The 16,284-nt window shown below is 35.7% G+C and overlaps 1 protein-coding gene across 1 annotated transcript in view; it reads left to right on the top strand.

Annotated features, from left to right (window-relative positions):
• The window catches only part of LOC133516863 (uncharacterized), a 219,099-nt gene that overhangs the window by 46,374 nt on the left and 156,441 nt on the right, over positions 1 to 16,284 (top strand). Inside the window, exons 2-4 of the mRNA XM_061849873.1 lie at positions 2,028 to 2,165; positions 3,589 to 3,693; positions 6,577 to 6,735. Coding sequence (XP_061705857.1) covers positions 2,028 to 2,165; positions 3,589 to 3,693; positions 6,577 to 6,735 — 402 coding nt within the window. The remainder of the gene's footprint in view (positions 1 to 2,027; positions 2,166 to 3,588; positions 3,694 to 6,576; positions 6,736 to 16,284) is intronic.

Raw genomic sequence — 16,284 nt, 5'->3', positions numbered from 1 at the left:
ACCCCAACAGGGGATTTGTATTTCACGTCCACCTCGTTAGATTTTAAAATCGTGGTTATTTTCGTAATCAGCGACCCAATAAACCATAGAAATAATATCCATTTTGATTTTTAGACTTAGTCACCATATTTCTCCCTTTTAGGGGTTGAATTCTCAAAAAACCTTAAACACGTGTTTACTGATTTATCGTTACGAATACTCTTGTAAAGTTTCCAATAAAATCGTCTAACTAATTTTGTTTCCCCATACAAATTTTGGACCCCCATTTCACCCTTTTAGGTGGTGAATTTTGAAAAATCCTTTCTTAGTGCACCCTTAGACTTTGTAAAGAACCTATGTGCCAAATTTGAAATATCTAGAACCAGCGGTTTAGGCTGTGCGTTGATATGTATGTATGTTCTTCTTTAATTTGGATTTGTGTAATAATGTCCTATAATAATTATTATATATATATATATTTTTTAAACAAAAATTATTTAACTGTAGGAGGAAGGTAAAATTATAATTTTATGTATATTTTTATATTCAATATTCTCTTTTATTCTTGAATTTGTTGTATTGGTAAGAAGACCCACTGTCAGTGCGGGTAAACGTATGAGTTAAATAGAAAATTTAAATATTTTAAGATAATTATGAGTTTTTTGATTTTTTAATAAAGCTGATTTGATAAGTAACAAATAAGTTTTTGGCAAAAATTTCATTCTTGGTACAAGATTTTATCGCTGAAAACGCAATAGAATTGAGTGTTTTACGTATTATCCCGACGACCGACGACCGGTCTGGCCTAGTGGGTAGTGACCCTGCCTATGACGCCGATGGTCCCGGGTTCAAATCCTGGTAAGGGCATTTATTCGTGTGATGAGCATGGATATCTGTTCCTGAGTCATGGGTATTTTCTATGTATTTAAGTATTTATAAATATTTATATATTATCTATATCATTGTCTAAGTACCCTCAACACAAGCCTTATTGAGCTTACTGTGGGACTTAGTCAATTTGTGTAATAATGTCCTATAATATTTATTATTTATTATTATTATTTATTATTATCCCGATTATTTTGTAAAATATATTTAATTGAAATTAAGGTGGGCCTTGTATGCCTCACTTACCTTAAATATAATAGCAGTCTTAAATTTTGCCTAGAAAAATATTTACTGAAGTAAAAGCGGGGTTTGTGTGAATCGCTTTCGCTTGTTTGGTTTGTTTGTGGAAGTAGTGGGGCGGTCGCGGCGCGGCGCCCGCGGCAGGGAACTTGCCTCGGCGCTCAACTCCGCGTCTACATTCGTTTGTTATTGTTTACAATTACCCCAAACAAACCGCCTCATATATTTCTAACTTTCACTCGAAACTTTTGTACCCACCTAATACAGGCCTACTTGTGCGGAATGATGAAAATTTTCCACCAGACATGTGGCTCTAATAAATAACATTGTTTCTCTTTGTTTTGAAATGGTGCAAATGAGTCTCTGATGTGCTGACAACGAATTATACAGTTTCAAAGTTTCACATCACACGAAATGTGTCTGAATAATCAGTTACTCAATACTTAATAAGTGTTGATGTTTAAGAGCCTGGTAACGATTTTAGAGCAAAAATGTAAAATTGATAGATTTAGTTGAAATTGTACACCTTTGTTAACAATTTTTTTGAAATATTTTTTTTACTTAAATATAAAATTTCATAGTAATTCTTTTTTTGTAAAAATTCCTTAATTATTTACATAATATATACAAATTTCAAAAAAATCGGGCTACTACTTTAGTAGATAATAAATAAAAACGATTTTCCTTTCTTTTTAATATCTCAAAAATCACGACGATTTTGGGGCTGATATTTGGTAAAATTACAAAATATATAAAGATAATTATCCGAGCAAAAGGAAAACCATTTTCTCGTCAAAGGCAGTTTCGCCATCCAAACACGGTTATACCCTTTACAATAACAAAAACGTTATAAGTGGCGGCATACACGTCTACGATACACAGAATAACATATTGAAATACATATATATAATGTTTGACAGATGAGCAGCGTCGTATTTACGGGTCGGAGTGCGGAGAGGAGCCGCCGCGCTACGTCAGCAGCCCACAGCGACAAGCCTCGCCGTTCCCGCACGAGAGCACTGGCCGGAGATACTTCCGGAGGAACAGGAACTCCAAAGGTAACTCCTATAAATACGCGTACTTGAATTGTAATGAAACTTAGGACTAGTTGTTTCTAAGTTAAATTTGTTAAATTTATCTTTATTGTAGGTGTTAATTAACACCCAGTGTTAAAAACTGACCATGTTTGACGCTAGGTTGGAATAGGATTAATGATATTTTCAGGACCCATTTTATAAATATAAATAAATAAATAAATATTATAAGGACATTATTACACAAATTGACTAAGTCCCACAGTAAGCTTAATAAGGCTTGTGTTTAGGGTACGTAGACAACGATATATATATAATATATATAATATATAAATATTTAAAAATACTTAAATATATAGGAAACACCCATGACTCAGGAACAAATATCCATGCTCATCACACGAATAAATGCCATTACCAGGATTTGAACCCGGGACCATCGGCTTCATAGGCAGGGTCACTACCCACTAGCCCAGAGCGGTCGTCAAACATCATGTCACATGTAAAATGTCATGCACAGATAGATGAAATTTGTAGAGTTCGATTCGCGTTGTGGGTCTCTGAGGTGTAAGTACGAATATACCGGGTGTACTACGCCAGACAGAAGTCAGACCTCCCAGTCAAGCTCAAGAAAAAGGTTCTTGATTCCCCTATACTCCCATGCCTCTCATACGGTAGTCAAACGTGGATCTACAGTAAGTACACAACAAATAGGATACAGACATGTCAAACGCCATGGAACGAAGTATGTTAAAGATAATTGAGAGATTCTCAAATAAACATTTAAATAAAAAAATATGTGTAATTTACTATATAAAGAGGTTATATTATACTACGCCGTAGCCCGCAGCATTAACTCACTGAGTGCCGGGAATTCGCTCGGCGGGCGCTCTGTTCATAGTCGCTTTCCTCTAGAAAGTGAGAAAACGGTATATAGAATCGGCTACGCGTGTACCACTACGAAAACGTTGGCAGTGAATGCGTTAAGTTTAATGAAAGCAAATGAAAGGTAGGTACCAATTTCATTTTACGATCGATCGCGCTTGCACTTATGCTGTGAAGAATCGCTGTGGGAGAGCGGAAGTAAGCAATTGACGAAAATTATGCATGACATGAGTTATGGTCTAAAGGACTTTGAAAGAACTTGGTTTCCAGTTAGATCTCACTTATTTTATAAGCGAAATCGTAACAATCTTGCCAATCCTTTACATGTATGTTTTTTGTGGGATATAATTATTTTCTTGTCAAGTAACTCAGCAAGCTTTGTGAGCAAAAACAGGTCTCTGTTTCGAGTATAATATCACGATTGTATGAAATACTATAAGTAGTGCAATACATATAATCGGTATAACCCACGGCTGATGTGTCGCCTTGTTTGATTTGTGAACTTGGCTGACACACTGCCGTGTGTCTGGATGAATGCAAAAGCATGTGAATATTGGCGCAGGTGACGAGCTGTTCGCGGCGGAAGCCAACGGGACGCTGTCGAGGCGAGGGCGACGCTCCGAGGACTTCGCGCACGACAACAACGCGCGGCACCAACTTGATAACGGTATGACTATTCATTACAGCTACTCGTAATTATAGGGTGAGCAGAATCACTCCGCCGATTGTAAGTCAGACTATCACGCCAAGGGTTCCGTAACATCACAATATTTTGATACTTTTGCATGTGACATTTGACAGGATTTTATTTGGTTGTTATACATATGTTGAGTTATAAGGTTACATTGGATAAGAGAACATTGGGGCAAGAGAAAAATAATTCTATTGTAGAAAATTGCGTAACGATATTGTATAAAATAATAGTAACAATAGTAATATCAATAGAGATGATGATTTTATTATGGTCACCAAACGCAGGCGTCAACGAATAAATAAAAAATAGGTAAAAACTATATCGTCGTTTATAAAACTGAACGTCAATAAAGTATAACATTCTTTGCATACACAGTGTGCTAATATTAATATTGAATTGTTTCGGTTGGTTATTCCAGTTAGGCATAGTGTAACTATTACGCGGCTGACGGGAAGGTGGCACGTGCCTTTGATAAGGATGCTTGGCATAGTTTCACTGCTGACGCACGTGGTTCGCAGGCGGGCCGGTGAGTACCGTGCCTCTTCGACGTTTTACTACATAAGAAGTGTTAAAATGGATTATTATGTAGCTTTCCACAAATTCTTCTACCGCTTCTAGCGATTTTTTTGAAGATTTTAAGGTATGAGTCTGTTACAAGGAATCAAAAAATTCTCAGAAAAATAATCTACTTAAAATGGTGTAAAAAATAATCTAATAAGCGTAATATAATGCGTTTATACGGGAATGTTTCTTAATCAATTTGATGTAAATAGTGTAGCTACGAAACTCTTCGTTATGCGTGATCTGACTTGCATTTTGTTGGTTTATTAACAAAATCTTGCAATTGGTTTTTATGTAGCTTTAACTTTAACTTTAATACTCGAATTCAGTTTTGAAACTTAACAAATATACTGTAATACAGAAGACATAATAATTTGGTCCTATCCAGTTGATCTGGTGATGCATAGTAGACCTCTTTGGTGAATACTAGTAGACTCCTCGATTAGGCTCATATGATTCCTTTTTACGGTTTTAAATATTTGGGGGCATTAAGTGCAATCTGTCAGAAATTATTTTACTCAAAACCGAAAAAATCTAAATCAAAGATTTTACTCTGTAAATAGGCTAGCACTTTTACATGTCATCTTATAACTATATATATGCATATATACATATATATATTCTATTTTAACATAAATGCATCCTTATCTTTTTCGATTTCCTTAACAGTATAATAAGCTTTTTGTAATAGCTGTCGTTTCACAATTGACTTAAATTTATTCATTGACAATTTTGTTAAATTAGATGGTTATTTATTATAAAAGCGTACACTGTTCCCCATAAAGGACATATCATTTACTCTATTTAAAGGAAATCTTGGAATTACCAATCTATTTTTATTTCTAGTGTTAAAATTGTGCATGTCACTATTCAATTTAAAGATGTCAATATTTTTTCTTACATACATTATATTTTCGTAAATATTTTGGGGAGCAACAGTGAGAATATTGATTTCCTTAAATTTCTCTTTAAGAGACACTCTTGTGCCTATATTATATATGTTACGTACAGCACGTTTCTGTAAAACAAAAATTGAATGAATGTCAGTGGCTTTGCCCCATAATAAAATGCCGTAAGACATGACGTTATGGAAATATCCAAAATACACCAGCCATGATGTCTCAACATGTGTAAGTTGACGGATTCTTTTAACTGCGTATGCTGCTGAACTTAGTCCACCTGCCAGTGTAGTGTAGAAATGTGCGTACCCCACTGTAATTTTGAATCCAAGGATAAGCCTAGAAAAACAGCTTTATCTTCAAAATCTAATATTTCGTCATTTAAAACAACCTGTGCGTCACTCGTGTGCTGGACATTAAGCAAGGAAAATCTAACACATTTCGTTTTCTTGGCATTGAGCAGTAAATTATTAGTAGTAAACCAATGAACTACGGATGACAATACATCATTTAATTAACTTAAATCACTCTGTTTCCTTTTTACTTTAAATATAATAGATGTATCCTCAGCAAAGAGAACCAATTTATGCTTTTCGTTAACTATATAAGGCAAATCATTAATATAGACGAGAAACAAGAATAGACCAAGAATAGATCCTTGCGGGACGCCAATTGAAGTAATAGACCCCGACGACTTAGTTTTATTTATGTCTACTTTCTGAATTTTGTTTATAAGATAGGACCAGATGAAATCAAGAGCCTTACACTTCGCGCCATAGTGGTTTAACTTGCGAATAATAGTGTCATGATCAACACAGTCGAAGGCCTTCGAAAGATTACAGAACATGCCTATTGCATCTAGTTGTTGTTCCCAAGCTTTAAATATGTGTTTGATTAAGGTCATGCCTGCATCTGTCGTTGACCTGACCCGTGTAAATCCAAACGGATCTAGAATAGTTTATTAACTTTAAAATGTGATAGAAATTGATCCAGAATGATTCTTTCAAAGATTTTACTTATTACCGGTAGAATCGAAACTGGCCTAAAATTTGTAGGGTCTTTTTTATCCGGATTTAAATAATGGAACTACTCGATTGTGCTTCTTTAGATCGGTAAAAACTACCATATCAACACATGTATTGAAAATCATGGTGTGGAGTGAAATCAAGGTGCCATAGCATCCACTATCGATTGTAAAACTTTTACTGGTAGGCCCCAAATATCTTCGGTCTTTTTAAAATTTAATATCCTAAACGCTTTTACGACTGTTTACGATGTGACGTATTTAAAGCAGAAACTCGTTGGGCATTTCGGCACATTAGCTTTTAGCATATTTTTGGCCATAGAATACTATAACCAAAATTATATTTTATTGCGTATCTCTGCTATTTTCAAGGTGCGACTAATGCAGCGACCGAACGTGAGTGCGACTCTCCGCCTGAGCCGGCACCGCCGGAGGTGCCTCCGCGCGGGCCTTCGCTGCACGTCACGCTGCGCCATCGGCCCGTGCCCAGCGACCAGCCCGTCGAGCCCGACCGACTGTATCTGTCTGAAGGTGAGTCAGGACGAACGTGAACATATTATATGATATTATTGCAATGTCATCTTAAATATAGGTATAACAAATATACAGAGTGAACCTGGGGCAATATTATGTAAAATAAAACAAATGATAGGTAATACAGAACAGTAATCTAGGCGAATATATAAATTAAATAAAAATCCAAATTACATAGATTCGTTTCGTGATAAAATTGTGTCGCATTTCTATAACAGATAAGCTTAATATGTACAGTCAGCCGCAGAGAGAGTCGACTACCTCTGCATATAATCAGTCTATGCAGGGGGGTCACCTCTTTCTGCAGATGTACTGTACTGTATATGCATAAATACGACACCATGCCGCGCCGCGTGTCAGGCACGCACGGGTTACCAAAGCACTCCACTGATGAGTTAGCTAATTAAATTTCCGCTATAGACCTACATCGGCCGTTAAATAGGCGTAGGCCGCACTCGGTACTTGGGCAGAAGTTTAATCGAATTGCAGCGCCCGTAGTCCGCGGCACCAAGTTTCCTCTTGCTGACAAATTAGCTACTTAATCTCGCAATGCCCAAGGCGCATGTACGTAAAGAACTCGGACTTTAATTCCTTTTGCTTTTCATTTTGACGTTTTCTTTCTTGTTTACACTTTTCTGTGATTTTTTGCGGCGCTGTCCTTAACTAGCAGTCGTTGCGCTACGAGTTAGCTGAATATTTTAACATCCTTTGAGTTAAGTTTTGTATAAATAAATTAAGTAACACTTTGTAAGAGATTAAATTAGGTAAACAATAAATAAAATGTGCATTGCGAAACTCTTTCGTATGTGTAAATGTAGTCCACTTACAATTTTCATAATACAATGTGGAAAGGCACGAGGCTACCAAACCAGTGGCTAAAGGTTAGAGTCTGGCTCATACCTATAAGTTTATCGAAACTCATATCATTACAAAATACCATACCAATCGATTTACCTTTGTACTACACAGGATGAAATTTTAACCACCGTTCATATTCTATGTAGTCACTTTATAGCCTTTATAGGTCATTGAACAACTCTTCTTATTGGACCAATGCCGAAATCGCGAAAAATTTTATGGCTCTTTTATACATTCCGGGTAATGTGATGCCGTTGATTTCTATGGGATAGCCAAATTCTTTCGCGATTTCGGCATTGGCCCCGTAAAAAAAAATGTTACAAAGTTACTACGCAGCGTATGAACGGTGGTTTAAATTTTACCTTGTATACCTTTTACTTTTTAGTAAACGAAACATCGCCAGGAAAACAGATTAATTCAAACAAAGTCCAGTTTCCCGTCTGGGTTGCAAAATCAGATGATGGCAGTCACTTTCGTATAAACAACCACCCCAATTCTGGGAATTTGGTCGACAGAAGACTTTCTTTAAGCTACAATCTAAAAATAAGGGCGATACATACCTTAAGTATTATTCTATACATTCTGTAACAGCCGAACAAAAAGTGATGGTTCTATACGTAGAACAATTAAGACTGTAAAAGATATACTTCTGAACGTGAATATTAAAGATTTATCTATATTTGGAAAAGTTATCAGGAATATCAGATACTTTTGGCGCGTCGTTTCGTCCGTTACTATTGATGCTGACTGTACAAAGGCGTATTTATCCCTATAAGGGATCTCTTCGATTCATTAGCAAAGTGGAAAAACAAGTTTTCAAGATTTCCACAGAAGCCTCGTTATTTGATACCTCAAAGTCGTCTGGTAGATTATTTTTAAGCTACCTACTATAATTCTTACATACAATTTTCCTAAAGGAGTAAACAAGAAAACAGTAAACAGATTTGATATCAGTATCGTAAAACCACAGTCTCTACATATAGTCCAAAAGCTCCCAACTATGGTTCTGAAGCAACTCGAATATCTTTTAGTCACAGTATCATTATAGCGATTTTAAAGCAGAAGTGCTGTTATGAGGAATAGACAATATAGACTTTTCTTCAAACCTTTTATGTAGGTTCTTATATTCGTGTTCATGAATGTATAAATGACAGATAACAGTAGAGGAGTAGGAACAATAATTAAAACATTTCGTTCTTGCATTTTTTTAGGTAATATACCTATAGCTGTATTCACATACCTACTGAGTTTTATCTGAATACTGCCTTGATTGACAAGGACACTGTTCAGACTATTCGTTTATAAATAGTTTATCAGCAGCCTCTTTTGAGGATCAAGTCTGGAGGTCAAAGTTATTTGTCTGCCACAAAAATCGTCTTTTCAATAAATAACAGGGCCAAAGGGTGAAATAGTGGAATAAATGTATCTAAATAGATAGACAATTTTTTATTATAAGCTTTCATTTAGTTTCACCTGTGTCCCGTTGTCTGTCTGTCGGTTTATAATCAAATTTTGCAAGTTAAATTTGATCCACTTCCCGGTTTCCGATTGAGATGAAGTTTTGCATGCATGTATAAATCGGATGACAATGCAGTATTATTATGATATAGAACTGATCTGATGATGGAGACAGGAGGTAGCCATAGGAACTCTGAGATAAAACAAGGCAACCTAATTGTGTTTGGGGTTTTTAGAACCGTCTCGATGAGAATTAGTTAACTGTGGAAGCAGGGATTAAAACGTTTTTAATCGATTAATTTTAACGAGCGGGTAACGAAAATGTATAGTGATATATTCTATTTAAAATAAACACCCTGTTATACCACAGATAAAATTTAGTAAATATAATCATTTTGTAGCTTATTAAAGTATTTTCGTATTTTGATACGAATAAGTTTATAGAAAATTTTGTCATGCCCGTAAAAGAACCTACCTACCGAGGAGATGTCTGGTAGATTAGAGCATATAATATTGAAGACCCCGTCGTGGCTAGCACGGCGTCTAATAGTCTTAAGTCGCATAGTATTTTACGTCTTAGTAGCGTAGGTTCTGAGATGGAGCTGTCTGGAGATCGGAATTTAAACTAACCACTACGACAACGTGTGCACCAGCCGGCTCCGTTCCTTTTGATCACAGTGATGCTAGTATTTGTAGTAAATCAAATTTATCGAACTTAGTTCACCAAAATATCCAAGGCTTTACCAGCAAGGAACTTGAAATTGGTTTGTTTATACAGTATTCGAATATTGACATTCTGTTTATAACTGAGCACTGGCTTAAAGGTCATGAATTTATGTTTAATTTCAATAATCATAGTATAGTAAGTTCTTTTTTTAGGAGATCTTGCAATCGCGGCGGGTCATTGATAATGGTTAAACATAATTTAAAAAGTAAGGAGCGTAGAGACATTGTTGACATGTCTATAGAACGCCATAAAGAACTTTCTTGTGTTGAATTGGAACAATTTATAATAACATCCTGTACACGCATGTACAGCCCCTTAGTAGTTGTAGAAAATGATTGGTAAAATTAAATTCAGTTGTAACATGTCACGGTCGCCAGATGTAGAAAATTACATGAAATATAGCCCGAATGAAAACACGCACGAAACGTTTAGCCATTTATTTTAGAGTGACATGTGTAAAAATCATGAAAAATATAAATTTAAATATTTGACATTGCTGATCTCAAAAGAGTTTGCAACAGTAGTGTTTATAGAAGTCAGAAAAATACAAATGTTTGTGGTGATTTTAATATTACTTTGCTAGAAAATTCACCATTATGTGGAAGGTTACTATATACTTTTAAATCCTTCAATTTAGCCAATTTATTTTGTAAACCTACTAGAATCATAGCAACCACTGCTACATGTATAGATAACATCTTCAGTAACCAGGATGCCATTTGTAAATCTGTTATAAATACCCTAAGTTCTGACCACTGTGGACTGAAAGCCTATTTCAGCGAGAATATTGAGGAAATTCCACATGACACTATGCGTAGAGCGATTTCCGAAGGGCGTTAAAGTTATTCAGTCGAAATATCACGAAAAGTTTATGTTGTCTTTCATGTTCCCAGGATAGCCCTGACTGTTTGAGTGTAGTGTTGTTTAACTGTATTAAAAATGAATTTGATGCCTGTTTCATTCCAAAGAAGAAGTTATGAATTATATGATTTGCGAATAACTGACAAAAGGCCGGAATTTCTATAGCACGTAAAGAACTTTTCTAAATCTTTTAAGATGATGTGTATCGCCGCTAAAGCTGATTACATGTCCATAAAGAACCTAAATTCCAGCGATAAAGTTAAAACTGTATGGCAGGTACTGTAGGTTAGATATTTTTGTATCTGTTTGTGTTAATTTTTATTATTATTTTAGTTATTTTTTTGTAATTCGACATTTAGATTTCGAGACTTTATACATTACTTACTTTTTCTTTAAACAACAATACTGTAGTTTGCATTAATATTTTCAATGATTTGTATTTTATAATTGTTGATGTGCTTGTTGTTGTTTGTATGTAAATTCCATGTTGACGTGTAAAAGTGCCCTTGTGGCCTATTTGCTGAATAAATGTTGAAGTTGAAGAAGTTGAAGTTGAAAGAGCTTTGGTGAAAATCTTGGAGGTGTCGCTGACGTAAAAAGTTTTTTTTTGTATCGCAATGTGTCCTATAATTGATGTCGTATAATTGCCTTTACTATATGCACAATATATGTGACGCACGTCAAAATCGGCTCGCTAGAAAAAAAATATTGAAGAAAGATCTTTTTTTTACCAAAATCTATAACATTTGGGGGTCTGATATTTTGCATACTTGCTACTAATATAAAGCCACATCATCAAAAAATAAAAACAAGCCAAAACTCGTTGGCGGCAGATTCATTTAGCTTATCCAGGCATGGCCTTTAATCATATTTCTTACAATCTCATATATATATATATATATTAGATTCCAAAGGGCCTTCTTAGTACCGGAAATAAGTAAAAGAGTAATTAAACCAAATGAACACAACAAACCATGCCATTACATAGAAACAATGACATTTGTTATAAATGTACGAAATCTGTATCTTTCTTCAGATATTTCTGTTAATGCTAATAACGCTCACTTATAATGTACTTTAAAGAAAAACATTCATACCAAACTAACAACATACTGATTTAAGCACTAAGTTTCAAAATTGGAAAAAAAACTGCGATTCAGTAAAAACTTTTTATTCTAATGACTTAACATGCCCAAATGACTTACGACAAAAGTGAATAGCGAACGAATATAGAACAAATAAAGTCGCTATGGATTTAAAATAATTAATAATGATTTTGTTTCTATATTAATTGTTACATATTTATTATATAAATAACACAAAAATAGGTTTTAAAGTAACTAAACTAAAACACAGATAATTAAACTTAAAAATACATTACAACTAAATATAAACTAAATCTAAAATAAAGCAAAAATATATATATATTTTTTTATAAATTACCTATATGATTAAACTGCAATTTAATAATCCTACATTATTTGAAATTAAAGAACTTTTTTATTATCTGCCATTTAGACAAACATTTGTTTTTGTAACTTCCTTTTTTTGGAATCAAGTGTTAAGCTGACTGCGGTCATCAGCCTTCAATTTGCATAAACGCCCAATGTCACCGATATGTTTACACTATTTACGGCAACTTATTTCCTTGTACCATCATACCCATTATGGCAGAATTCAATGTGGCAGAATGGCTCAACGAGGGGGAGGGGGGGTCTGGGTCGGCAACGCGCATGTAACTCCTCTGGAGTTGCAGGCATACATAGGCTACGGAGACTGCTTACCATCAGGCGGGCCGTATGCTTGTTTGCCACCGACGTAGTCTAAAAAAAACTGACCCATAGGCATAGTCTAGCCGGAGATATCTACCAGTGGTTCATGTATATACAGAGTATATACACTGCTGAGTATCATGTATATGTATCATATATCAGTATCATGTAGATACGCTACTGCGTTTTAGGACCATGGCGAAAGAAGAAAGCTGCTAAATTTGATTTGGAGCTCGCCCGACGCAGGATGAAGCGCTTTGATGTGGCGTGCGCGCCGCCACCCACTCCCCCAGTAATGGCGCGCACTTACACAGAAACTCTACCGTAATTTAATTTTTATGATAGCGCATTGTAAGTGTCCCGGAGAGAGTTTTATTTTGATTTGTCCTTTCACTTAGGCGAGGCACTTCGGAAAACGAATAGCTACCAATTAAACCTGCCTAACTATTTTAATGGAGATAGACTGCTGTAAACATTAAAATTAAATCGACATTTATATTTGGGAGAGATTAATCTCACTCCGATAAAGTTTATTTGGAGAGCGTTTGATTCCATCAATACGTCAGGCCCTGGAGTATGGAAATGAACTAGGCAAATCTTGATTCAAACAAGAAAATAGCTTCAAAAGGTCTTGAAAGTTTAATGGAATCGAACAAGGCCGGAGCGAAGTCGTCGGAAGTTTGCGCGGGTGACAAATTGGGCACTTGACCCGCGCGAGCCTCCGAGTGCTTGTTTCTGGAGGACCGTAATAAGTTTAACTTAAAGTAAACTATGTTCCATTCCCTCTAATTTGCCCTCCTGTCCTGGGCTCAGAAACTCTTTGCAGTTTCGAATTAACGTTTCCGATTTCCTCTAGGAGTTTGATAAGGTAGTAAAGTCGCTTGAGTGGGTTCTTACGTTTGCATTGCTTTGTTGTTAGCAGCATTAAGAATTATTATAGAGGGTGGGTCTGAAGTCCAACTAACTTTAGTCCGAGATTTTAATACTGATTGTAGTTCAGGTACAAGAAATACTCAGTATACACTATTATAATCATCGTATTATATAAATACATGAAATTGTAAGATTTCTAAAAAAACTCATTAATCGTGTGTCATGCATACCCAACTCGCTGACCTTTCTCAAGTAATGTTATTATTTTCGCTAGAAAACTAGAAATACATTATTAAGGTGGATGTCAAGGGAGGTCATGTCGATTACCAATTAATTTCACAGGATATGCGGATATTGGCGCAAACAATACAAAATATTACATGGACAAAAATTGTGTCAGAACTGCATAATATTGCCATTTCTTGCATTCACCCAGTGTCAGTAAATTTCGAATGTTACAGTAAAACAATCTAGGGGGCGCAGCTCGTGGAATGGTTTTTGTTGATAAACGTACCTACTACATAGCTTGTAGCAACCTTTGAATTTTTGGAACTATAGATTCGATTATCTCAAAACTCATATTTTAAACTTATTTAAAACTTATCAGATTCATCAAACCCTATTAGGATCTTATTAAATATGCTTTTTGTGGAAAAATTGTGAAATATGAAAACTCATAATAAAAGCTTATTTAACACTCACCCGAGCCTGCGTAGGTTTTTAAAACATAATGAAGGTGTATTGGGGTTATTACAACAATAATACTTAATGTAGGAAATACGCATGTTTAAAAAATAATGCTGATTTTTCTTAAAACAAGGAAGTTCTGAAAAACCATTAACATTATGTATGTATGTATAAACTCTTTATTGTACAAAAGACAAAATATAAATAGTGTGAGCAGGGCCCGACATGCTCTTGGCCGATTTTTAGTTTTGTAGTTAAAATTGTGAGGGCTCACTTTGGGAGCCTGGGGTCCGCCTACCTTATCCCCAGAATTAGCACCAGCACTAACTTTTAGAGAAACAACTGCCACTGGACCTTTCAAGAGGGAAACTTCGACTCGTCTCGTCGACTCGCAGCGAATCGTCGACGATCCCAAACTCACAAGCGGTATTGAACCTATAAGTCTGAGGAGAGACTTTGCCTCCTTGTGTGTGTTCTACCGCTTGTACAATGGGCTGTGCTCTGAAGAATTGTTTGACATGATGCCCACGGCTACTTTTTATCACCGCACCGCCCGCCGTGCGCAGGGTGTTCACCCTCATACCCTAAAACCTAAATGGTAACGCACTGTGCGGTTTAAGAGGAACTTCCTCCCGCGCACGCTCCGGTTGTGGAATGAGCTAGATGCCGAGGTTTTCGCGAGGGTCTACAGTATGAGGTTCTTCAAAAAAGGAGTGTAGGTACAGATTTTTAAAGGGTCGGCAACGCGCATGTGACACCTCTAGAGTTGCAGGCGTCCATAGGCTACGGTAGTCTTACCATCAGGCGGGCCGTATGCATGTTTGCCACCGTCGTATTAAAAAAAAATAGGAGCCGTAATATTCAGATAATAATTTCTTCTTATGAAACGGTTATGGATATGATCTGTCTACTGTCAACAGAAACAATTTTTGAACTAGTAATGTCATTTTTGGTAGTAGACACATCATATCCATAACCGTTTTATAACGAGAATTCACTATATGAATACTCCGTGCCTTATAAGGATTAGTTCGGTTTCTTCACATATCCGCAGCTATACCACAAACAAATTATACCTATATAATTGAAAATCAAATCGAGTACCTACATGGGTGTGGTATTGGCTGAATCGACCGCAAAGTTTAAGATGTATCCCAACCTAAATTTTGCCTAAAACATTACATTTTAAAACCGTAGACCATCATTAAGGCCCAGTAAGTTCGTGTTCTTCTCTCAAAATTACTACATTGAATTATTTACTGATCATTTTTTTTTCAATATTGACCCCTCAACGGGTAAAGGCCTCCTCCATATTGATAATTACAATACTTTTACAATAGGATAAGGTATATATATTCCTGTGATTTGTTTATGTAGATTCAGATACCTTAGTTAAAAAAATACAGCGAATTTAAGTTTTTGATACAAAACTTGTTTTTATTCTATTTTGTTTGTTTTATAAGCTGGAGCTATATAAACTAATTGCAGCCATAGATACATGTACCTCATGTAATTGTATGTGCAAAGTTTCATTACAATCCAACACATAGTTTAGAAAGAGAACGAAACTCTGTTTGTATGGGAAGATGAAATTCAGCCGAGCTGGTTGTGGACTCTTAAGAGAACAATTGGTTTGCACATGCAATTATGTTGTTATCCAGCACAGCATAGCTTGTTTCTGTTTACCGCACTTGCGGATGCAATATTATTTTGCAAGACTCGGCGCACGGATGCCTCGCCTTGCTTGAAAATTGAAACCTCCCCGGAGATCTGTCGTAATTTAATTTTTATGATGCCGTGCTGTTAGAGCTTCCGGAAACGTTGCTTGCAATTAAAACTCAAGCGCCATCTTCTTCTCGTATTATTAGAATGTTTTTGTTTACGACGAACAAAGGTAAACCAGTGCTATGTGGATTAGTAGGTACTCAACCACAAATGCAGTAGGTATCAGCGTGTGTGAGAGAACTAAATCTGAGGTTGATCTTTTGGGTGTCCCATGGTGTCGATATTTATATGATTATTTCTTAGACTATAATTGTTGTTTATAAACCAACTGCTCTTAAGACGTAATATGACTAATATTTATAAACACAAACAACATATGGCAATATTTATAAACACAACACACAAACCGACTAGTATTTTAACCTAACATATATTTAATGGATTTATGTATTACTAGCTTCTGCTCGTGACTTCATCTACGAGGAATGATGATGATGATTAATAAAAACTATCCTATGTCCTTCCTCGGGCCTCAAACTATCTCAATACAAAATTTCATCTGAATCGGTTCAGCAGTTCAAGCGT

The sequence above is a fragment of the Cydia pomonella genome, chromosome 4 (assembly GCF_033807575.1).
Source record: "Cydia pomonella isolate Wapato2018A chromosome 4, ilCydPomo1, whole genome shotgun sequence".
NCBI lineage: Eukaryota > Metazoa > Arthropoda > Insecta > Lepidoptera > Tortricidae > Cydia > Cydia pomonella.
The sequence above is the reverse complement of the archived record's forward strand: the minus strand, read 5'-3'. Positions and strand labels throughout refer to the sequence as shown.